Below are 19900 nucleotides of genomic sequence, written 5' to 3'. Positions count from 1 at the left end.
ACTACGGTGCTAATAAGCGATGGTCACATAAACACCACCCTATATCGGAAACCTACTGACTGCTATTCCTACCTACATGCCTCTAGCTTTCATCCAGATCATACCACACGATCCATTGTCTACAGCCAAGCTCTACGATATAACCGCATTTGCTCCAACCCCTCAGACAGAGACAAACACCTACAAGATCTCTATCAAGCATTCCTACAAGAACAATACCCACCTGCTGAAGTGAAGAAACAGATTGACAGAGCCAGAAGAGTACCCAGAAGTCACCTACTACAGGACAGGCCCAACAAAGAAAATAACAGAACACCACTAGCCATCACCTTCAGCTCCCAACTAAAACCTCTCCAACGCATCATCAAGGATCTACAACCTATCCTAAAGGACGACCCATCACTCTCACAGATCTTGGGAGACAGGCCAGTCCTTGCTTACAGACAGCCCCCCAATCTGAAGCAAATACTCACCAGCAACCACACACCACACAACAGAACCACTAACCCAGGAACCTATCCTTGCAACAAAGCCCGTTGCCAACTCTGTCCACATATCTATTCAGGGGACACCATGATAGGGCCTAATCACATCAGCCACACTATCAGAGGCTCATTCACCTGCGCATCTACCAATGTGATATATGCCATCATGTGCCAGCAATGCCCCTCTGCCATGTACATTGGTCAAACTGGACAGTCTCTACGTAAAAGAATAAATGGACACAAATCAGACGTCAAGAATTATAACATTCAAAAACCAGTCAGCAAACACTTCAATCTCTCCGGTCACTCGATTACAGACCTGAGGGTGGCTATCCTTCAACAAAAAAGCTTCAGAAACAGACTCCAACGAGAGACTGCTGAATTGGAATTAATTTGCAAACTGGATACAATTAACTTAGGCTTGAATAGAGACTGGGAATGGATGAGTCATTACACAAAGTAAAACTATTTCCCCATGGTATTTCTCCCTCCCATCCCACCCCCCACTGTTCCTCTGATATTCTTGTTAACTGCTGGAAATAGCCTACCTTGCTTGTCACCATGAAAGGTTTTCCTCCTTTCCCCCCCCTGCTGCTGGTGATGGCTTATCTTAAGTGATCACTCTCCTTACAGTGTATATGATAAACCCATTGTTTCATGTTCTCTCTGTATGTATATCAATCTCCCCTCTGTTTTTTCCACCAAATGCATCCGATGAAGTGAGCTGTAGCTCACGAAAGCTTATGCTCTAATAAATTTGTTAGTCTCTAAGGTGCCACAAGTACTCCTTTTCTTTTTACTGTAAGGACAGTGATCACTTAAGATAAGCCATCACCAGCAGCAGGGGGGAGAAAGGAGGAAAACCTTTCATGGTGACAAGCAAGGTAGACTATTTCCAGCAGTTAACAAGAACATCTGAGGAACAGTGGGGGGTGGGGTGGGGGGGAGAAATAACATGGGGAAATAGTTTTACTTTGTGTAATGACTCATCCATTCCCAGTCTCTATTCAAGCCTAAATTAATTGTATCCAGTTTGCAAATTAATTCCAATTCAGCAGTCTCTCGTTGGAGTCCGTTTTTGAAGTTTTTTTGTTGAAGGATAGCCACCCTCAGGTCTGTAATCGAGTGACCGGAGAGATTGAAGTGTTTGCTGACTGGTTTTTGAATGTTATAATTCTTGACGTCTGATTTGTGTCCATTTATTCTTTTACGTAGAGACTGTCCAGTTTGACCAATGTACATGGCAGAGGGGCATTGCTGGCACATGATGGCATATATCACATTGGTAGATGCGCAGGTGAATGAGCCTCTGATAGTGTGGCTGATGTGATTAGGCCCTATCATGGTGTCCCCTGAATAGATATGTGGACAGAGTTGGCAACGGGCTTTGTTGCAAGGATAGGTTCCTGGGTTAGTGGTTCTGTTGTGCGGTGTGTGGTTGCTGGTGAGTATTTGCTTCAGATTGGGGGGCTGTCTGTAAGCAAGGACTGGCCTGTCTCCCAAGATCTGTGAGAGTGATGGGTCGTCCTTCAGGATAGGTTGTAGATCCTTGATGATGCGCTGCAGAGGTTTTAGTTGGGGGCTGAAGATGATGGCTAGTGGCGTTCTGTTATTTTCTTTGTTGGGCCTTTCCTGTAGTAAGTGACTTCTGGGTACTCTTCTGGCTCTGTCAGTCTGTTTCTTCACTTCAGCAGATGGGTATTGTAGTTGTAGGAATGCATGATAGAGATCTTAGGTTTCAGAGTAGCAGCCGTGTTAGTCTGTATTCGCAAAAAGAAAAGGAGTATTTGTGGCACCTTAGAGACTGACAAATTTATTAGAGCATAAGCTTTCGTGAGCTACAGCTCACTTCATCGGATGCATTTAAATGCACGAAAGCTTATGCTCTAATAAATGTGTTAGTCTCTAAGGTGCCACAAGTACTCCTTTTCTTTTTATGATAGAGATCTTGTAAGTGTTTGTCTCTGTCTGAGGGGTTGGAGCAAATGCGGTTATATCATAGAGCTTGGCTGTAGACAATGGATCGTGTGGTATGATCTGGATGAAAGCTAGAGGCATGTAGGTAGGAATAGCAGTCAGTAGGTTTCTGATATAGGGTGGTCTTTATGTGACCATCGCGTATTAGCACCGTAGTGTCCAGGAAGTGGATCTCTTGTGTGGACTGGTCCAGGCTGAGGTTGACGGTGGGATGGAAATTGTTGAAATCATGGTGGAATTCCTCAAGGGCTTCTTTTCCATGGGTCCAGATGATGATGTCATCAATGTAGCGCAAGTAGAGTAGGGGCATTAGGAGACGAGAGCTGAGGAAGCGTTGTTCTAAGTCAGCCATAAAAATGTTGGCATACTGTGGAGCCATGCAGGTACCCATCACAGTGCCGCTGATTTGAAGGTATACATTGTCACCAAATGTGAAATAGTTATGGGTGAGGACAAAGTCACAAAGTTCAGCCAGCAGGTTAGCCGTGACATTATCGGGGATACTGTTCCTGATGGCTTGTAGTCCATCTTTGTGTGGAATGTTGGTGTAGAGGGCTTCTGCATCCATAGTGGCTAGGATGGTGTTTTTAGGAAGATCACCAATGGATTGTAGTTTCCTCAGGAAGTCAGTGGTGTCTAGAAAATAGCTGGGAGTGCTGGTAATGTAGGGCTTGAGGAGGGAGTCTACATAGCCAGACAATCCTGCTGTCAGGGTGCCAATGCCTGAGATGATGGGGCGTCCAGGATTTCCAGGTTTATGGATCTTGGGTAGCAGATAGAATACCCCAGGTCGGGGTTCCAGGGGTGTGTCTGTGCGGATTTGTTCTTGTGCTTTTTCAGGGAGTTTCTTGAGCAAATGCTGTAGTTTCTTTGGTAACTCTCAGTGGGATCAGAGGGTAATGGCTTGTAGAAAGTGGTGTTGGAGAACTGCCTAGTAGCCTCTTGTTCATACTCCAACCTATTCATGATGACGACAGCACCTCCTTTGTCAGCCTTTTTGATTATGATGTCAGAGTTGTTTCTGAGGCTGCGGATGGCATTGTGTTCTGCACGGCTGATGTTATGGGGCAAGTGATGCTGCTTTGCCACAATTTCAGCTCGTGCACGTTGGCGGAAGCACTCTATGTAGAAGTCCAGGCTGCTGTTTCGACCTTCAGGAGGAGTCCACCCAGAATCCTTCTTTTTGTAGTGTTGGTAGGAAGGTTTCTGTGGGTTAATATGTTGGTCAGAGGTGTGCTGGAAATATTCCTTGAGTCGGAGACGTCAAAAATAGGATTCTAGGTTACCACAGAACTGTATCATGTTCGTGGTGGTGGAGGGGCAAATTTAAATCAAAGATTAGGGTCCACTGTGCTAGGGGCTGTACACACAAGTAGTTTGAAAATAATTGCTGCCCCCTGGAGCTCACCATTGAGATAGTAAACCTCAGCATAACGTTTATTATTTTAAAATGTAACTTTTAAAAAACCATAAGAATATAATTGTGCAAACATGGACACAGGCTTGAAATGAGAAGAGTTTTTTCAGTATGATAAAGCAGCAAATAAACCTCACAATAATAGGATAAGCAAAACTGGAATGTTGCCCTGAGAATGGAAAATCAAAACGTAAAACGTAGCCAGAAATGCACCAAAGCCAGATTGAGGCACAGATCCTCCTCCCTGCTCTGTCTTAGGATGGAAGGCTGTCTTTAACAGACAGCTGGGAATTCAATTTGGATTGGTGACTTCGCAGTTGTTGTAAAGCCAACATAGCTAGCTGTATTCCACCTACTTCTGCCCCCAAGCCTGGCCCAGCAGGCATTCTAGGTGCAACAGAGTATGGCTGGAGCACTTTGTGGTCTGGCAGTTCTGAGTTCAGACATTGCAGCCAGTGTAGGCTAAAACAACCTCACAGAATAAAGGAGTACTGGACGCTAAGGATTTGTGAATTTGTGTAACAAATTCTGAACAAGCCAGAGGAAAGTGTAAATTATACCAACTCAGACTCCTCTCAGTCCTTTGGGGCAGGTATCATACCCCTCTATGTTTGTAGAGTGTTTAGCAAGTGGAGCTCCAATCCTGATTTGTGCTAATGGGCACTTCCCTAATACAATATTAATGTGCTATGCATGTACAAAAATACATCATCATACACACAAAACACTCTAGTGGCTGGAAGAGATGGACCACTTGTTTCATAGGACTTTGCCCTAATGCCTTTGACCCTTCATTTTGTCTGCTGCTTCTGCTTGTTTACAGGTGACTGCTGGTTCCTAGCTGCCATTGCTTGCCTGACACTGAATGAAAAGCTACTCTGCCGGGTCATACCTCACGATCAGACCTTCATAAAAAACTATGCTGGGATCTTTCACTTCCAGGTGAGTCCTTTCCAAGAGCAGCATGTAGAGTAGTGATGGTATTATCCAGGGAGGTTAATGGAGCACTTGTTGCTCTGACAGTCCAGGAAGAAATTGTTCCCTTTGTCTCATGTATCTGATGACAGTGCAAGTGACAAGGGGGGAGGGGGAGATGTAGGAAATAAATTCCGCCATGCCAGATTATTCTAGGAGAATCACAGAACAAGCAACCTGACACAGTAATTGAGGAGCATTAAATCACCATTGAAACATTTTCAAATTAATATGCCCTATCAGTAAGAGAGAGCAACAGGTGTTCCCTCTCATTGCTCAGCTGTCCCATGCTGCCCACTACATGGACTATAGATAAACTGTTAACTGGAAAGGGGGCCTATTTTTAGTCCCTCAAATAGCTGGTCTCTGTTGAAGACCTATTGTAAAAGAATTGATCATTCACTGATTGATTGATTGTTTTCTACATTACCTGTGATCCTACGTCTGAAAAGACTCTATGTAGGACTGTGTATGTTGCATGAGCAAACTCAGTCCAGCTATCACACTTGCAGTTGTCATTGCAGTTTTACAATGTCTTTTCTCAACCTCTCCCCATACCTTCCTGTTTACAATCTGGATGGATGGTTGATTACTGTGAAAGACTACAGGAAACTGAAGTTCTTTATTCTATCACAACACAAGTCCAGTGCAGCACAAGGTCCTCCATGCTGCTCCACATGGCCAAAAACCCAACCCAGTAATCCTGGCAGTGTTTGGGGGTCTGCAAGTTACAGGGCCACACAGAATCCATTGCTGCTACTCCGGAAGAATGAGGCTCCAAGGAGAGGAGGAGGTAGACTTTTCAGAAATTAGGGTAGGAAGGGTAAAGAGAGGGTGGTGTGGATTAAGATGGACATTTTGGGTGGACGGCCAAAGGGGCATGGTGCAGGAAGGAGATCCTCACTTTGAATTTGTGCTTGGTGACCATCTAAATATTATGTCTCTTAGTCTTCTAACACCAAGTTTGAGCTCCCACTGACCTAAATTAGGGTTGTAGGTACTCAGAACTTCTGGAAATCAGGCCTCAAATGCCTAGCTGAGATCTCCAAAAATGTTTAGGAAATGGACCAAACTCATCACAATACTTAGCTACTGGACTTCCCTGGCCTCATGGTTTTTCTAACTCTTAAGCCAGATTTCCCTCCCACCATACTCACTAATACATTTTTCTGTCTGCTTTTATTCAGTTCTGGCGCTATGGAAACTGGGTGGACGTTGTCATTGATGACTGTTTACCAACATATAACAACCAGCTGGTCTTCACCAAATCCTCCCAGCGCAATGAATTCTGGAGTGCTCTGCTGGAAAAGGCCTATGCAAAGTAAAGGAATGCTTTAGAATTGCAATACACCTCCAACAGCCTTATGTTATATGCTGTGTGTGGGGAGGTGATGACGTGTCTCTATACCACAGTTAACATAAATATCTTCCAAGCAGACGTGGAGACAAGCCATAACGAAGAAATTTTGTTGGATTTCTCTTGAAGAAGCCCCTCTTTGAAAATCTATACGTGTAAACAACATTTCCCCGTGGTGTTCATGTAGTTAACTCTAGTGGCTTAGACTTGGGGCAGGATGTAATAAATTGTAGAGTAGTTTCCAGAGTTTGGCCTACCATTTAACCAGATGTCAGCAATTAGGTCTAAAAAAAACAAACAACTTACTTTTGTAGGTATATGTGGATGACCCACATTAAAATTATTATTACAATTATTAAAAATTTTCAACATGACTTTTACCAAACTGATGAAGTAGAACCAGGATTGTTTATAGCATAACTTTTTTTCTCCTTTCCAAGACTCCATGGGTCCTATGAGGCTTTGAAAGGAGGCAATACTACAGAGGCCATGGAGGATTTCACAGGAGGAGTGACAGAGTTCTATGAGATAAAAGATGCACCCAAAGATATATACAAGATCATGAAACATGCCAAGGACAGAGGATCGCTCATGGCCTGCTCCATTGATGTAAGTCCACATGAACATTGCGGATAAGGCATACTGGATTGCAAAGGAGTGGGGTCTCTAAATCAGGGGACAATCACAGATGTCTTTGTAAGTGCTTTGCTAAACTGGCATAGCGCAAGTCTATTTCTAGGACCAGAGGATCTCTGATAGGTCTGACTTAGAAACTCCACCAGGAAGGGTGGGAACTTCCTGTATATTATTGACAACTGGCTCTTGGGAAAGTTGACAAAAAGTGTCCACACCCAAAGAAGAACATGGGATGTTCAAAAGATGTCCCCTTTGCCTCAGGCTTCACAAAAAAAACTAAAATGTTATATTGGAAATGTTTAGCTTTATTATAGCTTATAAAGAATAGGAACCTAAATCCTGAGGTTTTTCTCAGTTTTCATTCAGTCCATATGCAGACCAACTCCCACTGTAGTCACTGGAAGTTGCCTTAAATATGGACTAAATTAAGGCCTCAAGATTTGTTCCACAAGGAGTAAGGAAAAAGCCCTGTTTTGTGGTCCGAGCAACGGACTGTGAGCTAGGAGACATCGACTCTGTTCCCAACTCTGTGGCTTCAGGCCCTGATCCTGTGAGTTGCTCTGCACCAGTGGACTCCTACACCCACACGGAACCCCACTGACTTCAGTGGGTTTAACAGCAGCAGAAGAGTCTGCTGTGCACAACAGCTTGCAGGAGAGGCCCCAGCTGTGTGACTTTGGGCAAGTCACTTAACCCCCTGTGCCTCAGTTTGCCCATCTGTAAAACAGATGTAAGAATATTTATGTGGTGGGGGTGTTGTGAGGATAAACTTCTTAATGTTAGTAATACTAACACCTCGCTCTTATATAGCAAATCACATCCCTAGATCTCAAAGTGATTTACAAAAGAGGTCAGTATCATCATCCCCATTTTACAGATGGGAAACCAAGGCACGGAGAGGTGGGAGTGACTTGCCCAGGGTCACCCAGTAGGCCAGTGGCATAGTTGGAAATAGAATCTGAGACTCCTGAGTCATGTCTATCCTTTAGAATACACTGCCTTTGTACACTGCTTGTGAGAGAGAGAGAGAGTGCGCTAGCTAGCTATAGAAGTTTAAAGCAATATTAATCAGCACAGTATTTCTGAAGCTTTAATTTTCTTAAAGCCTAAAAAGATCAAATCTATATCCTGGCCCTGATGCCAGAGGAAATACATCCAATGGTGGGGGAGGGGAGGAGGGAGAGACATACTAATGCACTGCCACTGATATTGATTAATCTTCCAGAAAAGTGATGCTGAAACAAGAACAAAAATAACCAAAACTTATAAGTGAAAGAATTACAATTGCAAGCTAAGTACATACAAGTGGAGGGGGCAGAGAAAGAAAGAGGAGTCAAATTAATTCCTTTATATAAGTCCACTTGACTTTTTCTGCAAGATTCCCGACTACTTCATGAAGTTCTGATTTTCCAGAACCATTAGTTGCAGAGGTTAAGACAGAAAAAAAGAGGGAAACATACACATTTCGGTGGGCTTGAATTCTGAAGCATCTTCAGGAGAAGCTTCTTGGGACTTTAACCTTTTGTTGCACCACACGGCCATCTTGCCTCATGTAGTCATTTGTGGCTATGACTTCACTGCTTCATATGACATAATTGCATGGTCACATAGTATTACCCACACAAATGAAGATAAGCAGATGGGACACAGCCATGTCTTTTTGGAAGGAGGTGGAACAGAAGTGAGCAGCAACGTATGGCTTTTGTGAAGTAAGTAGAGCGATGTGCCCTCTAATTACAAGTCTCTCATTTCTCTTTGACCTTTGTGTGGAACTCAGTCTATCATAGTAGTTAGAGGCACAGCTCATTTCAATACGAGTTCAGGACTATGGAGCTACCATAGTAGCACTAGAGCTCTAGTGTCATTGAGCCCTACAAATAAAAGAGCAGAACCTCTGGTATGTAATGAAGGAGAATGGAAGTTCTCTAATTAAGCTTATCTTCTTCCATCTCCTCATTTTTCTTTCATTTTCCCTTTTCCCCTCCTCTCTTTCTTCGCTAATTCACTTCCCATGTACCACTTCTTTCTCCCATTTTCTGTACCAGGACAATATGGGCTTTTCGTACAGGACTGCACCTCAAAGTGATCTTGGGGAACTAATTGCCCGAATGGTGAAGAATGTGAATAGTATGCTGAGGACTGACTCAACTCTAGGCTTCCAAGGCACGGATGAAAGGCCAGCCTGGGTTTGTATGCCTCCAGAAATCACTGTCCCCTGCCTCCTAACTCTTCGTCCTGTAAACATATGTCAAGGATCCTTCCCCACTCTGAACTCTAGGGTACAGATGTGGGGACCCACATGAAAGACCCCCTAAGCTTATTTCTACCAGCTTAGGTTAAAACTTCCCCAAGGCACAAAGTCTTTGCCCTTGGATTAGGTAAAACGCTGCCACCACCAAGTGATTTTACAAACAATCAGGGAAAGGATCACTTGGAGTTCCTATTTCCCCAAAATATCCCCCCAAGCCCTTACACCCCCTTTCCTGGAGAGGCTTGAGAATAAACAAGAAGAGCACAAACCAGGCTTGGATTTTTAAGACCCAAAAAACCCAATCAGATTCTTAAAAAACAGAACTTTATTAGAAGAACAAAAAAAGATAAGAGAACAACTCTGTAAAATCAGAATGGAAGATAATCTTACAGGCAGTCAGATTCAAAACACAGAGAATCCCTCTAGGTAAAACCTTAAATTACAAAAAGACACAAAAACAGGAATACACATTTCCTCCAGCACAGAGAATTTCACAAGCCAAAACAAAGAAAACATAATGCATTTTCTAGCTAGATTACTTACTAACTTTACAGGAGTTGGAGGGCTTGCATCCTTGATCTGTTCCCGGCAAAGGTATCACACAGACAGGCAAAAGCCTTTTCCCCTGCTCCAGATGTGAAAGTATCTTGTCCCTTCATTGATCATTTTGAGTCAGGTGTCAGCCAGGTTAGCTGAGCTTCTTAACCCTTTACAGGTAAAAGGACTTTGCCTCTAGCCAGGAAGGATTTTATAGCACTGTATACAGAAAAGTGGTTACCCTTCCCTTTATATTTATGACACCATACCAGTTAGAAAAGCACAGCAACTGTGTTCTCAAATTCCTTACACATTGCACTGAGTTATAAAATATCAGCTGAAGGTAACTAAAAATTTGTTCTAAAAAGCATTGGATGTCTGAATGTTCTTAGGTTCGAAATGATTTCAATCCTCTCAAGATGCAGTGACAGGTATAATTCTCCTAAAAGACTTTCTTAGCATCCAGAGAGGCAGCTGTCAGTTAAGATCACAGCTTAGAACTTGTGTGAACAACTTGCTTCCACTAGAGAAGCAACAACAAAAAGTGTCAGGAAGTGTGCAAAAGAGACAGATTAATTTATAAGTTAATAGAAGAAGGACAAAAGGAGAAATAAAACTTTTCCTGTTAGACATCAGTTTTTAGTCTTGCAAAATGATGTAATTCCTTGGGGAAGTACACAAATGTATACAAATTATGTAATTTCTTGCCAGTATTCTTGGCTCATGTACAAATGACCCTCCTAATTTCCAAGCACAGGGTGTCGAAACTGTGCCTATTCATCTGGCACTGTACCAGAGTTCCTCCTCTGGTACCACACACTAGTAGAAGTTCACAAAATTATTCCTGCAGTTGCCATTCCTGTTGCTACATTGTTTGGCTGGGTGCTACAAGGCTGAGCCACCCATCCAAAGCTGTGATACTGGGAAGTCACTGGCTGAAAGTGCTGTCTCCTAAAGAGTCAATTTAGCAGAGATGGGGAGCAGTGGACTTGTGGCAGGAGCAACATGAGAATTTAAAAATTGTAAAAGGTGGGGATTGCAGAGGGGAGGAAAACAAAAAAAATTAAGGGGATAGAGAAATGAAAAGAGGAGAGCTGGAGAGGAAGTTAGATGGGAAGAATATTAAAGTTAAAAAAAGGGAAGAGGAAAAGAGGAAATGGACACAGAAGGGAAATAATGGAAAATAATTTTGACAGCCAGGTTCGTTCTATTCTATCTTGTTATTTGTATCAGACTCATTATCGTGGTACCTGACTCTACGAATTCTCCATTTCTACCCCTCTATGTCTTATTTATCGTCGGAAATGCATGGAATGGCTTTTGGCATGTGCATGCATCGTATATTGTTATACTACTGTGATTTCAGGTTCCTTTTCAGTGACAAAACTAGTGGAGGAGGAGGGGAAAGTTTCATATTTCATTTCATACGTATGAATTTGATCTCTTGGGCTTTCTTTTTGTTGCTTATATCCACTATAACCCTCTCTTCAGTTCTCTCTCTTTCCAATACATGGATATCCTCAGCTTAGGAAATAAAAACATGTCAGGTACCTGAATTGCTGGTTAATGCCTCAAAGTATCTCTCAAGAGACCTAAGCATCTGTAAGTTGAGACTCAACCACTGAGCACATCACTCTTGAAACTCAATTGGTCAGGCTTTTTTTAAAGCATGGCTGTTATAAATCATTTTGAAATATAATGTGCATCTACAAAGTAAAAGAGAATACATGTTAATATAAGTAAGTAGGAATAAAGCATAACATAAGACATTTTAATATCGTCAGTATAAGAGCATAGTACGGTATAAAGTTAAGAGAATTCTAATATGTAGACTATTGACTCTGGTGTTTCTAATGGTTCTGATGTTACTAATGGATATGCAGTAGAACCTGCTAATCCAATAAAAAAAATTGCCACTTTGTCACCTCTCAGCAAAGACTGAATAGCAGAAATTGTAGCGAAACTTCATATTGATTAGATTTAATTATTTTGAGTAAATATACTGAAGGAAATATACTAGTTCATTATGAGATGTTCCCATAAACCAGTAAACTAAACTAAAAATAAATGAGCAAAGTACATTTTGTGATTTAATTATTAATGGTCTCTATTGTTTTCATTCACTTACTCTTACTAGATGGCAAAATTCACAGTGAGTCTTGCAGTTACCAGTGCAAATTAGTGAGGTAATTCTTCGGCCCAGGAAGCGGCTGAGCACAATCAGGTCTCCTGGCATTGCTTGGCAGGACATATGTGCTCAATCTCCAGATCCAGAGTGACAGTGCTACCTTTTGACACTACCAAATGTGTATTCAGACTAGTGATGGCCCTAAGCCACAAAGTTCAGATCAGAATATGAGCTTTACCAAAGTTTGTGATGTGGTTAGATCTGGAATTTTCTTTTAGATCCCTCATTAATTCATATGTAGTGTTAATGAACAAGACTCCCTGCATGAATATGCATTAAAATGCATATTCAGTCATCTTCAGAAATGGGAGAGAGGAGCTTCTAGATGTGCGCACTCTGCCCGATCACACACTGGACTGTGGGAATTATTAATATACATTTTTTAACCTTAATTTGGGAAGATTATGTACTATATGTATTTTACAACTTTTAAAAACAAGCTTTGTACTTTTGGATTATTTAAGCATTATACCCAGATATATAGAAACTCTTTAACCTGTGTATTAGATCATTTTAACATTAGCTTTGATAAAAAATAATTTAAATCAGTTTATTCTGTTTCATAATTTCATTGACTTTTGACTGCAGAAGGGATCACTAGTCTGACCTCCTGTATGGCACAGGTCAAAGAATTTTACCCAGTAATTCCTCCATCAAGCTCATATTTTATGATGGAGTTACAACGTTTTTTAAGAAAGACATCCATTCTTGATTTGAAGACTTCAGGTGATGGATAATCCACCACGTCCTTTGGTACATTGGTCTGTATCTGGTACATCCTCTCTTAGGGATAGACTATAACCTAACCTTGCAGTTAGATTAACTCTATGATTTATGAGTCTCCTCCCACTCTAACATGTAAGATCCTATGAAATAGAAGCAAATGGTCATTGTCCCAATTTCCAAGTGACATATTTGGAGACCTAGTGTGGTGCAGAGGGAGAACATGGCTTCCTTAAGTATGGGAATGGGTCTGTTATGTGCTTCTTACTGTTTTTATTCCATGTTTTACAGACTATAGTCCCAATGCAGTTTGAGACACGCATGACTTGTGGGCTAGTCAAAGGACATGCCTATTCAGTTACTGCAGTGGAAGAGGTATGTATGGATTTATTCTTTCCTACAGCTAGGAAGAAGCTGTTGTTTAGGACAGACAAGCAATATGTCAAAACAGGGAAAAAATAAGAGTTATGACTTTTTGTAAACAAAATAAACATTAAAATAATACAAGTTTTCTTGAAAAGGAAGAGTTTGAAACCCATCAGGATCTTGGCTGGGGGGAGGGAAGTGTGGATAATGCACAGCGAGTTAAACCAGGGGATATTGGCGCAAAGAGAACTCCAGGATGCCCGCACTCATGCTGCCTTGTGCTTGGAGAGCGTCAGATCACTGGAGGGGTAGGAGACCTCTAAGGAATACATAAGTGCTGCAGGAAGTGGACATGAGTCATTCAACATATAGTACATTTCCCTCTGAGCCCATGCGAGACTAATTAATTTATTCAATCGTGTTTTCTTTTTTTAACAAGACATCATTTAAAGCAGGAAAAATAAAGCTAGTGCGGCTAAGGAACCCCTGGGGACAAGTGGAATGGAAAGGAGCCTGGAGTGACAAGTAGGTGAAAAGCAAACCTAGGAATCTCTTTAGGGTGTGGTTAAAAAAGTCATTCCACTTTAAACACGTTGTGCTTGTTCTGTGATTGCATCCTAAGAGGAAAATGAGGTGTATGCAGTGTCTGTGCTCTAGTACTGACACCTGTACTTGGAATATGAAAGTATCTATTTTTTTGGAGGCTGCACTGAGTGCTTAGCTGGGGGACTACTTTAGGCAAGACAGGATTTTAAGAAAATACGAAATCTACTAGGGAAGGGGAATCTTGATGACAGTTAGAGAGGAAAGAGCATGGCTTAATAGTTCAGCCAAGAGCTTCTCCTGCCTATTGAGTTCTGTTGCAGACATAGACAAGACTGTGACCTGGAATGGGAGGTAATCTTCTAATGCACTCATGGGCAACGGGCATCCCAGGTGAGGACAGGCTAAGCCTCCCCAAACAGCCAGGCGTGGCCCTGCCCACACCCCATCTCCATGACCGCCTTCTGCTTCCCACTCTTCCCCCATGACCCCAGCCCAAGCTGCTCCTCGTGCCCGAAGCGGGCTGTGGCTGGGGCTAGGGTGGACCGGCCAGTAGCCTGGGACTTGGGGTGGCCGGGACCAGTGCTTGGGCTGCCCAGTGTTGGGGCCATCCGCCCAGCGCTCTGGGGCTGGGGGCACCCGGGAGGGCAGGCTGGGGTGACCTGGGGCAGGGGGGCCAGCAGCCACAGTGTGGGGCTTGGGGATCTGGCAGGGGTAGGGGACGGGCCTCTGGCACAAGGGGCCCAGGTGGGGGCTAGCCTCCCCGCAGGGGCAGTTCATGTGCCGCTCATGAATGCACTGAATAGCAGGAGGAAAGGGGATCTGAGAGAGAGAGTGTGTGCGTGCGTGCGTGTGTGTGTGTGTGTGTGTGTGTGTGTGTGTGTGTGTGTGAAAGAAGGAAAGAGATTCCTCACTGAGTTTTGCAAATAAGAGCCTCTATCACTTTTAAAATAGGACTGGAGTTTGCAACACTTTCCATCTCTGACCCAAACAGAATAACGACAGTACAGCAAATTGCTGAGTGCCATAAGCATGAAATAGAACTAAAACCTGAAGTGTGTGCGCACTTGCCTGCCTGTGAGGGAGTGGTAAAGTGGTGATTGTGGTAAAGTTGATAGCACAAAATAAGAACAGTGAATCAAACTTGACTGTCATATCAGCATTAAAGGGAGCAGGAAGAGGGAAACTGACTAGGATAGTTGCAGATGTAGTAACAAAAAAACCTGCCATTCATGGCTGTACATGATTAAGAATTTGGAAATTTTTGTGCCAGTTGTTGGCTTTGTACTCAATAGGGCTTACAATAAAGTATTAACAATTTCTTCAGTAACTGTGTATTGCAAAGTGCAAGAGATTCCTGTTTGTTCTTTTGCAGTTCAGACGAATGGAACTTAATTGACAAAGCAGAGAAAATTCGACTACAGTACAGAATTGCAGAGGATGGGGAGTTCTGGTGAGGCTATACCTTCTTCCATCTCAGAACTTGTGTTTTCCCAGAAGTTCTTCCATGTCTGTGCTTGACTGGATACACATGAGAGTTCCTAGAAACACCAAAAAGAACCATAACTCCATAAGTTAAGATTGCACGGACATTCCAGTCTACCAGTGATCTGATGAGCATGTGCAAACTGAGATTTTTCAAAGACTTACAATTTGGCCAAATGTGGGTGTTTTTTCCAAGGCACACCACTGACCCCAGGGTGACCCCAGCCTTTTCCCCCGCTGCCAAATTTCAAGTTCCAAAATAAAGAGGTGCTAGAGTTTCTAACTAAAAGGATGTCAGATTGTTGTTGTTTTTTTAAAAACAACTTTTTTCCATAATCTCATTCTTGGAAACAGCTGAACCATTTTTGCCAAAATTTTCCAACTAAATTCAGCCTAAGGCATGGAAAACTTCAGCTTGAATTAATATAGTTTGGCAAAGTTATAAGCAACTGAAAACTGGGTCTTATAAATGAGAAGTGACAGGCAACCTTAACAATAGGTGAGGCTACCAACTCTGCCTATAATTCAGAGACTACCAAAAAGAGAGTAAGATCTACCTTTTTATGATTTGATTTTCAGCATAGCTGAGCACCCACAAATCCTACTGAAGTCAATGCAGGCACTGAGCACTTTTGAAAATCAGCACCTTAGGATATGTCTGTGCTTCAGCTGGAAGGTGTGATGCAGTGTGTTTGGGTGATATGTCAGTGTAGGGCAGTGGTTTCCAAATTGGGCTTTGTGTATCCCTGGGGGTTCATGAAATGTTACAGGAGGTTCTCAGGAAAAAATTCCCTAATTGCGGACAAAGCTGTCCCTAGGGACCCCGGGCATCATGGGGCCAGCAGCCAGGAGCCTTGGGGACTTCTAAGAGCTAAGCAGATCAAAGCAAGCATATTTATCACACTGAGGAGATTTAACCTTCAGGATTCCTTTTACAAAATGGAAAGGGAGATGGATATTTTTTGCTGTTTTTAAAATTAAATAGGCTGCTAGTGTTGTTTTTAAATTATTATGAAGAACCAGTTTAAGCTTTGTTGTAACATGTGTTGTTTGCTTGGACTGCTCAAGACCTGAATGCTTGTGTAGGAGGCTTGAGTTGGCTTCTTAAATACCTTCATGCTGTTTCATATCTGATACTCCTTGATGAAACATAGGAGCCAGAGGTGCCAGTATGGGGCGGGGTGGACAAGGGTCACGTGCTGCCCCCATGTTAGCGCGCTCCCCCACGGGTCCCTCCTCTTTTTTCTGTGGGCCCCCCACTTTTCCAGTAGTGCCCCCGCGCCCCTTTTTTCTACTGGTGCCTTGTTTTATAACAGGCTTGTTTTAGAACAGGCTTAATCAAAATTGATACAAGCTACAAAAGTGAGAAGAGTGTTGCCATTTTCATAATGTAATAATAATACTGTAATGATCAATAATAATTAAAAATAGTGTGTAATAAGCATTTCATAAAAACAAATTTTATATTTCCAAGATCACTGCTTTTATAATTTATGCTGAGGGAAGGGAGAAAATCCATGGAAATACTCATTTTTAGGAGGGACTTGACATTTTAGTGAAAGGGGTTCCTGGGTTGTTAAAGTTTGGAAACCACTGGTAGGGTACATCTACACTGCGGATAAGAGATGTGATTCCTAGCGCGGGTAGCCAGACTCACGCTATCTCAGCTTGAGCTAGTGGACTAAAAATAGCAGTGTGGACATTGCAGCCCCTGAGGGCAAGCCTGCCCAACCTCCTGCTTCTGAGCTCAGGCAGCTAGTCTGAGCCACCACCAGTGCCACAACATCCACACTGCTATTTTGAGCATGCTAGCTTGAGCTGACCTAGCACAAGCCTGGTTACATGCACTGGGAATCGCATACACACACCCAGCTGCTGTGTAGACAGAAACTAAGGAGCAAACCTTCAGCGTAGTACCTTAACCAGCACAGCTATTGGACACAGGATGGATTTGTGGACGGAATAAAGGGGAAGAAATCCTCCCCACCAGGACCTTAATTGGCTACAGAATCATATCTGGCTACTACTGCTGATTTGATACTGCAGGTGTCCCTGGATCATCTCCTCCATGGGGATGTCACATTAGGAAAATCTGAATGGCAAGAGATTCTCTAGCTTCACCACCACCTACACCCTGCTTACAGACTGATAGGAACCCTTGTGGAGCTGAGCTTTATGCTCCTGTGAGGCTCCCCAAATCTTACCATCTCTCTCCGTTGCTCAATGGAACCATGTAGGTTCCACTGGCCATGAATAAAGGGGCAGAAATTGCCCACACACTAAATTAACCTAAACAGGGAGACAATTTTTTAGCTGCTTTTCAGCTTTGTTTTTCTATCCAATAAGCACCACAAACCTTTGACAGCAAGCAACAATAAATGTTATTTGTGGTGTACCAGCACAGATTGAGATACCGTTTTTAAACAGTTGTGACATAGTTTATGACAAAATGACATTTGTGTCTTCATATTGTAACAATGCAATATAATGACTCCTCCATCTTCATGCTGTGACACATCATCATTATATATTTATGCACTGTCAGTTAGCCTCCAAATTTCATCTCCTTATGACTGTACTGACTCAGCAAACAAAGTTCTGACTACAGAGAAACGTCAGAGCAGCAGTAAATATCAAACAGTAAGATCAGAGAATGTTTTAATGCTATTTTATAATTAAGATGAGATCAGTCATTTAAATCTGTTTCTGTAGATAAACAAATGACTACCAAGATTTATGTACTGAGCAATACTTCCTTATATGAACCTAGTATGTTCTGCCCCAGAAGACAGTATATGCTGTCCCCTACAATAATAAACTTAATTTCAGAGGGATTATTCTCTGCACTTCCGGATTATTGGCAGAGTTAAAAGATACTGAAATAATCAGTATAAAATCTCTTGGGCAACCAATATCTCTGTGTCTCCTGCACCTCCAGAAGGCATTCACTAGAAGGCTACATCTACACCTGGAGCAGGAGGTATGATTCACAGTTTGAGTAGCTCATGAAAGCTTATGCTCTAATAAATGTTAGTCTCTAAGGTGCCACAAGTACTCCTGTTCTTTTTGCTAAAGTTGTGGGTGTCCTAATCCATTTTTTGGCTTGACTCATTTGCAAAATTTAGATTTCAAATACCCCAACAAATGAGACTGAGTAGATAGAGACTTTTGATTCAGACCCTTCTCTAATACAAAAGTAAAAGTGACATAATAGACATAGATATCAGCATTAAGTTTTCCAAAGTACCACACAGTCGGGTACTCAAACTAGACAACTGTATTTAAAAACAAACTGAATATCAAAACATTGAAGCATTCCTTAAATTTCAGGGAGACTACAGAAGCACAACATCGCAGAGTGAAGTCAAATCAAACCACAGGATTGGTGCTTGTATCACTTCCATAGCAGCATTGTCTAGGAAATAAAATAATGTTCTCAGACTGTACAGAGTGGCTTGTTAGCAACAGAAAAATTATGTTGTTAAAATTGTCTGACCAGTTCTATTGTACAGTAAATTCTTGGAGTCAATGTTTTTCCACACCACTTGTGTTTATCAGTCTAGGTCACCTTAGACTTATAATGCAATTGACTACTTGAACTCATGCTTTTGATTCCTACACAGTCATACTGTCAATGTCCAAGCCAACCTGGTCATGCTCTTCCAGCAGTGAGACAAGAGGGTGAGGAAATTTAGTTGGATTTTCCATACACACAGCATTTTAGGGCACCACAAATCTAATTAGTCTGCCCTTGTCAAACAGCGACCAGGGTGGAACCAGGAAGAAAAAGGACTGCCAAGTTTCCATATTAATAGGAATGACAGAGTGTCTATTATATGGACAATTTCAAAGTGGTGCACAAGGAGGTGGGCACAGAAATTGACATGATCTTTAATCTTTATAAACTTAATTCCCTACACGCCATTTTGTATGATCGAGATTTTGGGGTGAGGAAATTGGTTTTATGGGATCCATTTTCAATATGAACCCAGAATCCAAGTTTTCTTATCTGTCCACCCCTATTTTTTGGATACCCATTATTTTCTCCTTTCCCCCTCCCTGCTTCTCTAGGATGTCATTTGACGATTTCATGAGGTACTTCACAAAGCTGGAGATCTGTAACCTCACACCTGATACTCTGGAGGCTGATAAGCTCCAAACTTGGACTGTTTCAGTCAATGAGGGGCGTTGGGTGAGAGGCTGTTCCGCAGGAGGTTGTCGCAATTATCCAGGTGAATAAAATCTCTTCTAGTAGAACCAAACTCCCTTGGCCTGTGATCGTGTCAGATTTCACAGGCTATGCAGAATCATGCAGCAGCTTAATCAGCACTTGATCTAGGAAAAAATCCATATTCTGCAAAAATGGATTTGTTGATTTGGTAGTTGGCATATTCCTGAGTCCTGAGGTAACACCACAGTATGGCATTAAGGAACACTGTATTCCTGGATGTATCATTTTACCAAAAGAGATGTAAACCAAAAGATCCTAACTATTTGTTGTTCAAATATTCCGTGGCACCTGTTGTGAGAGAACAGATGTTAACTTCTGTGTGCTTGCCTAATTTCATTGTAGATATTTACATTCTCCCAATTTCAGTTTCCTCAGGAGTTTCAGTGAGATATATAGTCTTCACTTTCTGTCCTCAGTTGTTGTACACATTTGCAATGTTGCTATAAAACAACTGCAGCATTTCACATAGGGGTAGCTGCATTTCAGTGTTGGCTGAAGTTATAGACATGTGGTAGGGTTTCTAAGTTAATGGTGGTTTCAGTTTTACAATGCGTAGCTTGTAAATCAGCAAGGGCTTAAAGATGCAAAATTCTCTAAATACTATAAATACAAGATACTCTTATTTGCCTCGCAGATTGTTTGTTGGGAAGGGGTGGATGTTCTGAAATAGGGCAGTGCCAATCTGATAAAATCCTATCTTCACTAGAATGTGAAATAAACCATTGAATC

The 19900-nt window shown here is 42.1% G+C and overlaps 1 protein-coding gene across 3 annotated transcripts in view; it reads left to right on the top strand.

Annotated features, from left to right (window-relative positions):
* The window catches only part of CAPN3 (calpain 3), a 79387-nt gene that overhangs the window by 18014 nt on the left and 41473 nt on the right, over window positions 1–19900 (top strand). For all 3 annotated transcript variants that reach the window (XM_038404998.2, XM_038405000.2, XM_038405001.2), the window contains exons 3-10: window positions 4703–4821; window positions 6042–6175; window positions 6652–6820; window positions 8893–9033; window positions 12838–12921; window positions 13352–13437; window positions 14831–14908; window positions 19012–19172. In XM_038404998.2, the coding sequence (XP_038260926.1) occupies window positions 4703–4821; window positions 6042–6175; window positions 6652–6820; window positions 8893–9033; window positions 12838–12921; window positions 13352–13437; window positions 14831–14908; window positions 19012–19172 (972 nt within the window). The remainder of the gene's footprint in view (window positions 1–4702; window positions 4822–6041; window positions 6176–6651; window positions 6821–8892; window positions 9034–12837; window positions 12922–13351; window positions 13438–14830; window positions 14909–19011; window positions 19173–19900) is intronic.

Source organism: Dermochelys coriacea, chromosome 6, assembly GCF_009764565.3.
Source record: "Dermochelys coriacea isolate rDerCor1 chromosome 6, rDerCor1.pri.v4, whole genome shotgun sequence".
In the NCBI taxonomy this organism is placed as follows: Eukaryota; Metazoa; Chordata; order Testudines; family Dermochelyidae; genus Dermochelys; species Dermochelys coriacea.
This window is presented reverse-complemented; position numbering and strand designations above follow the sequence as displayed.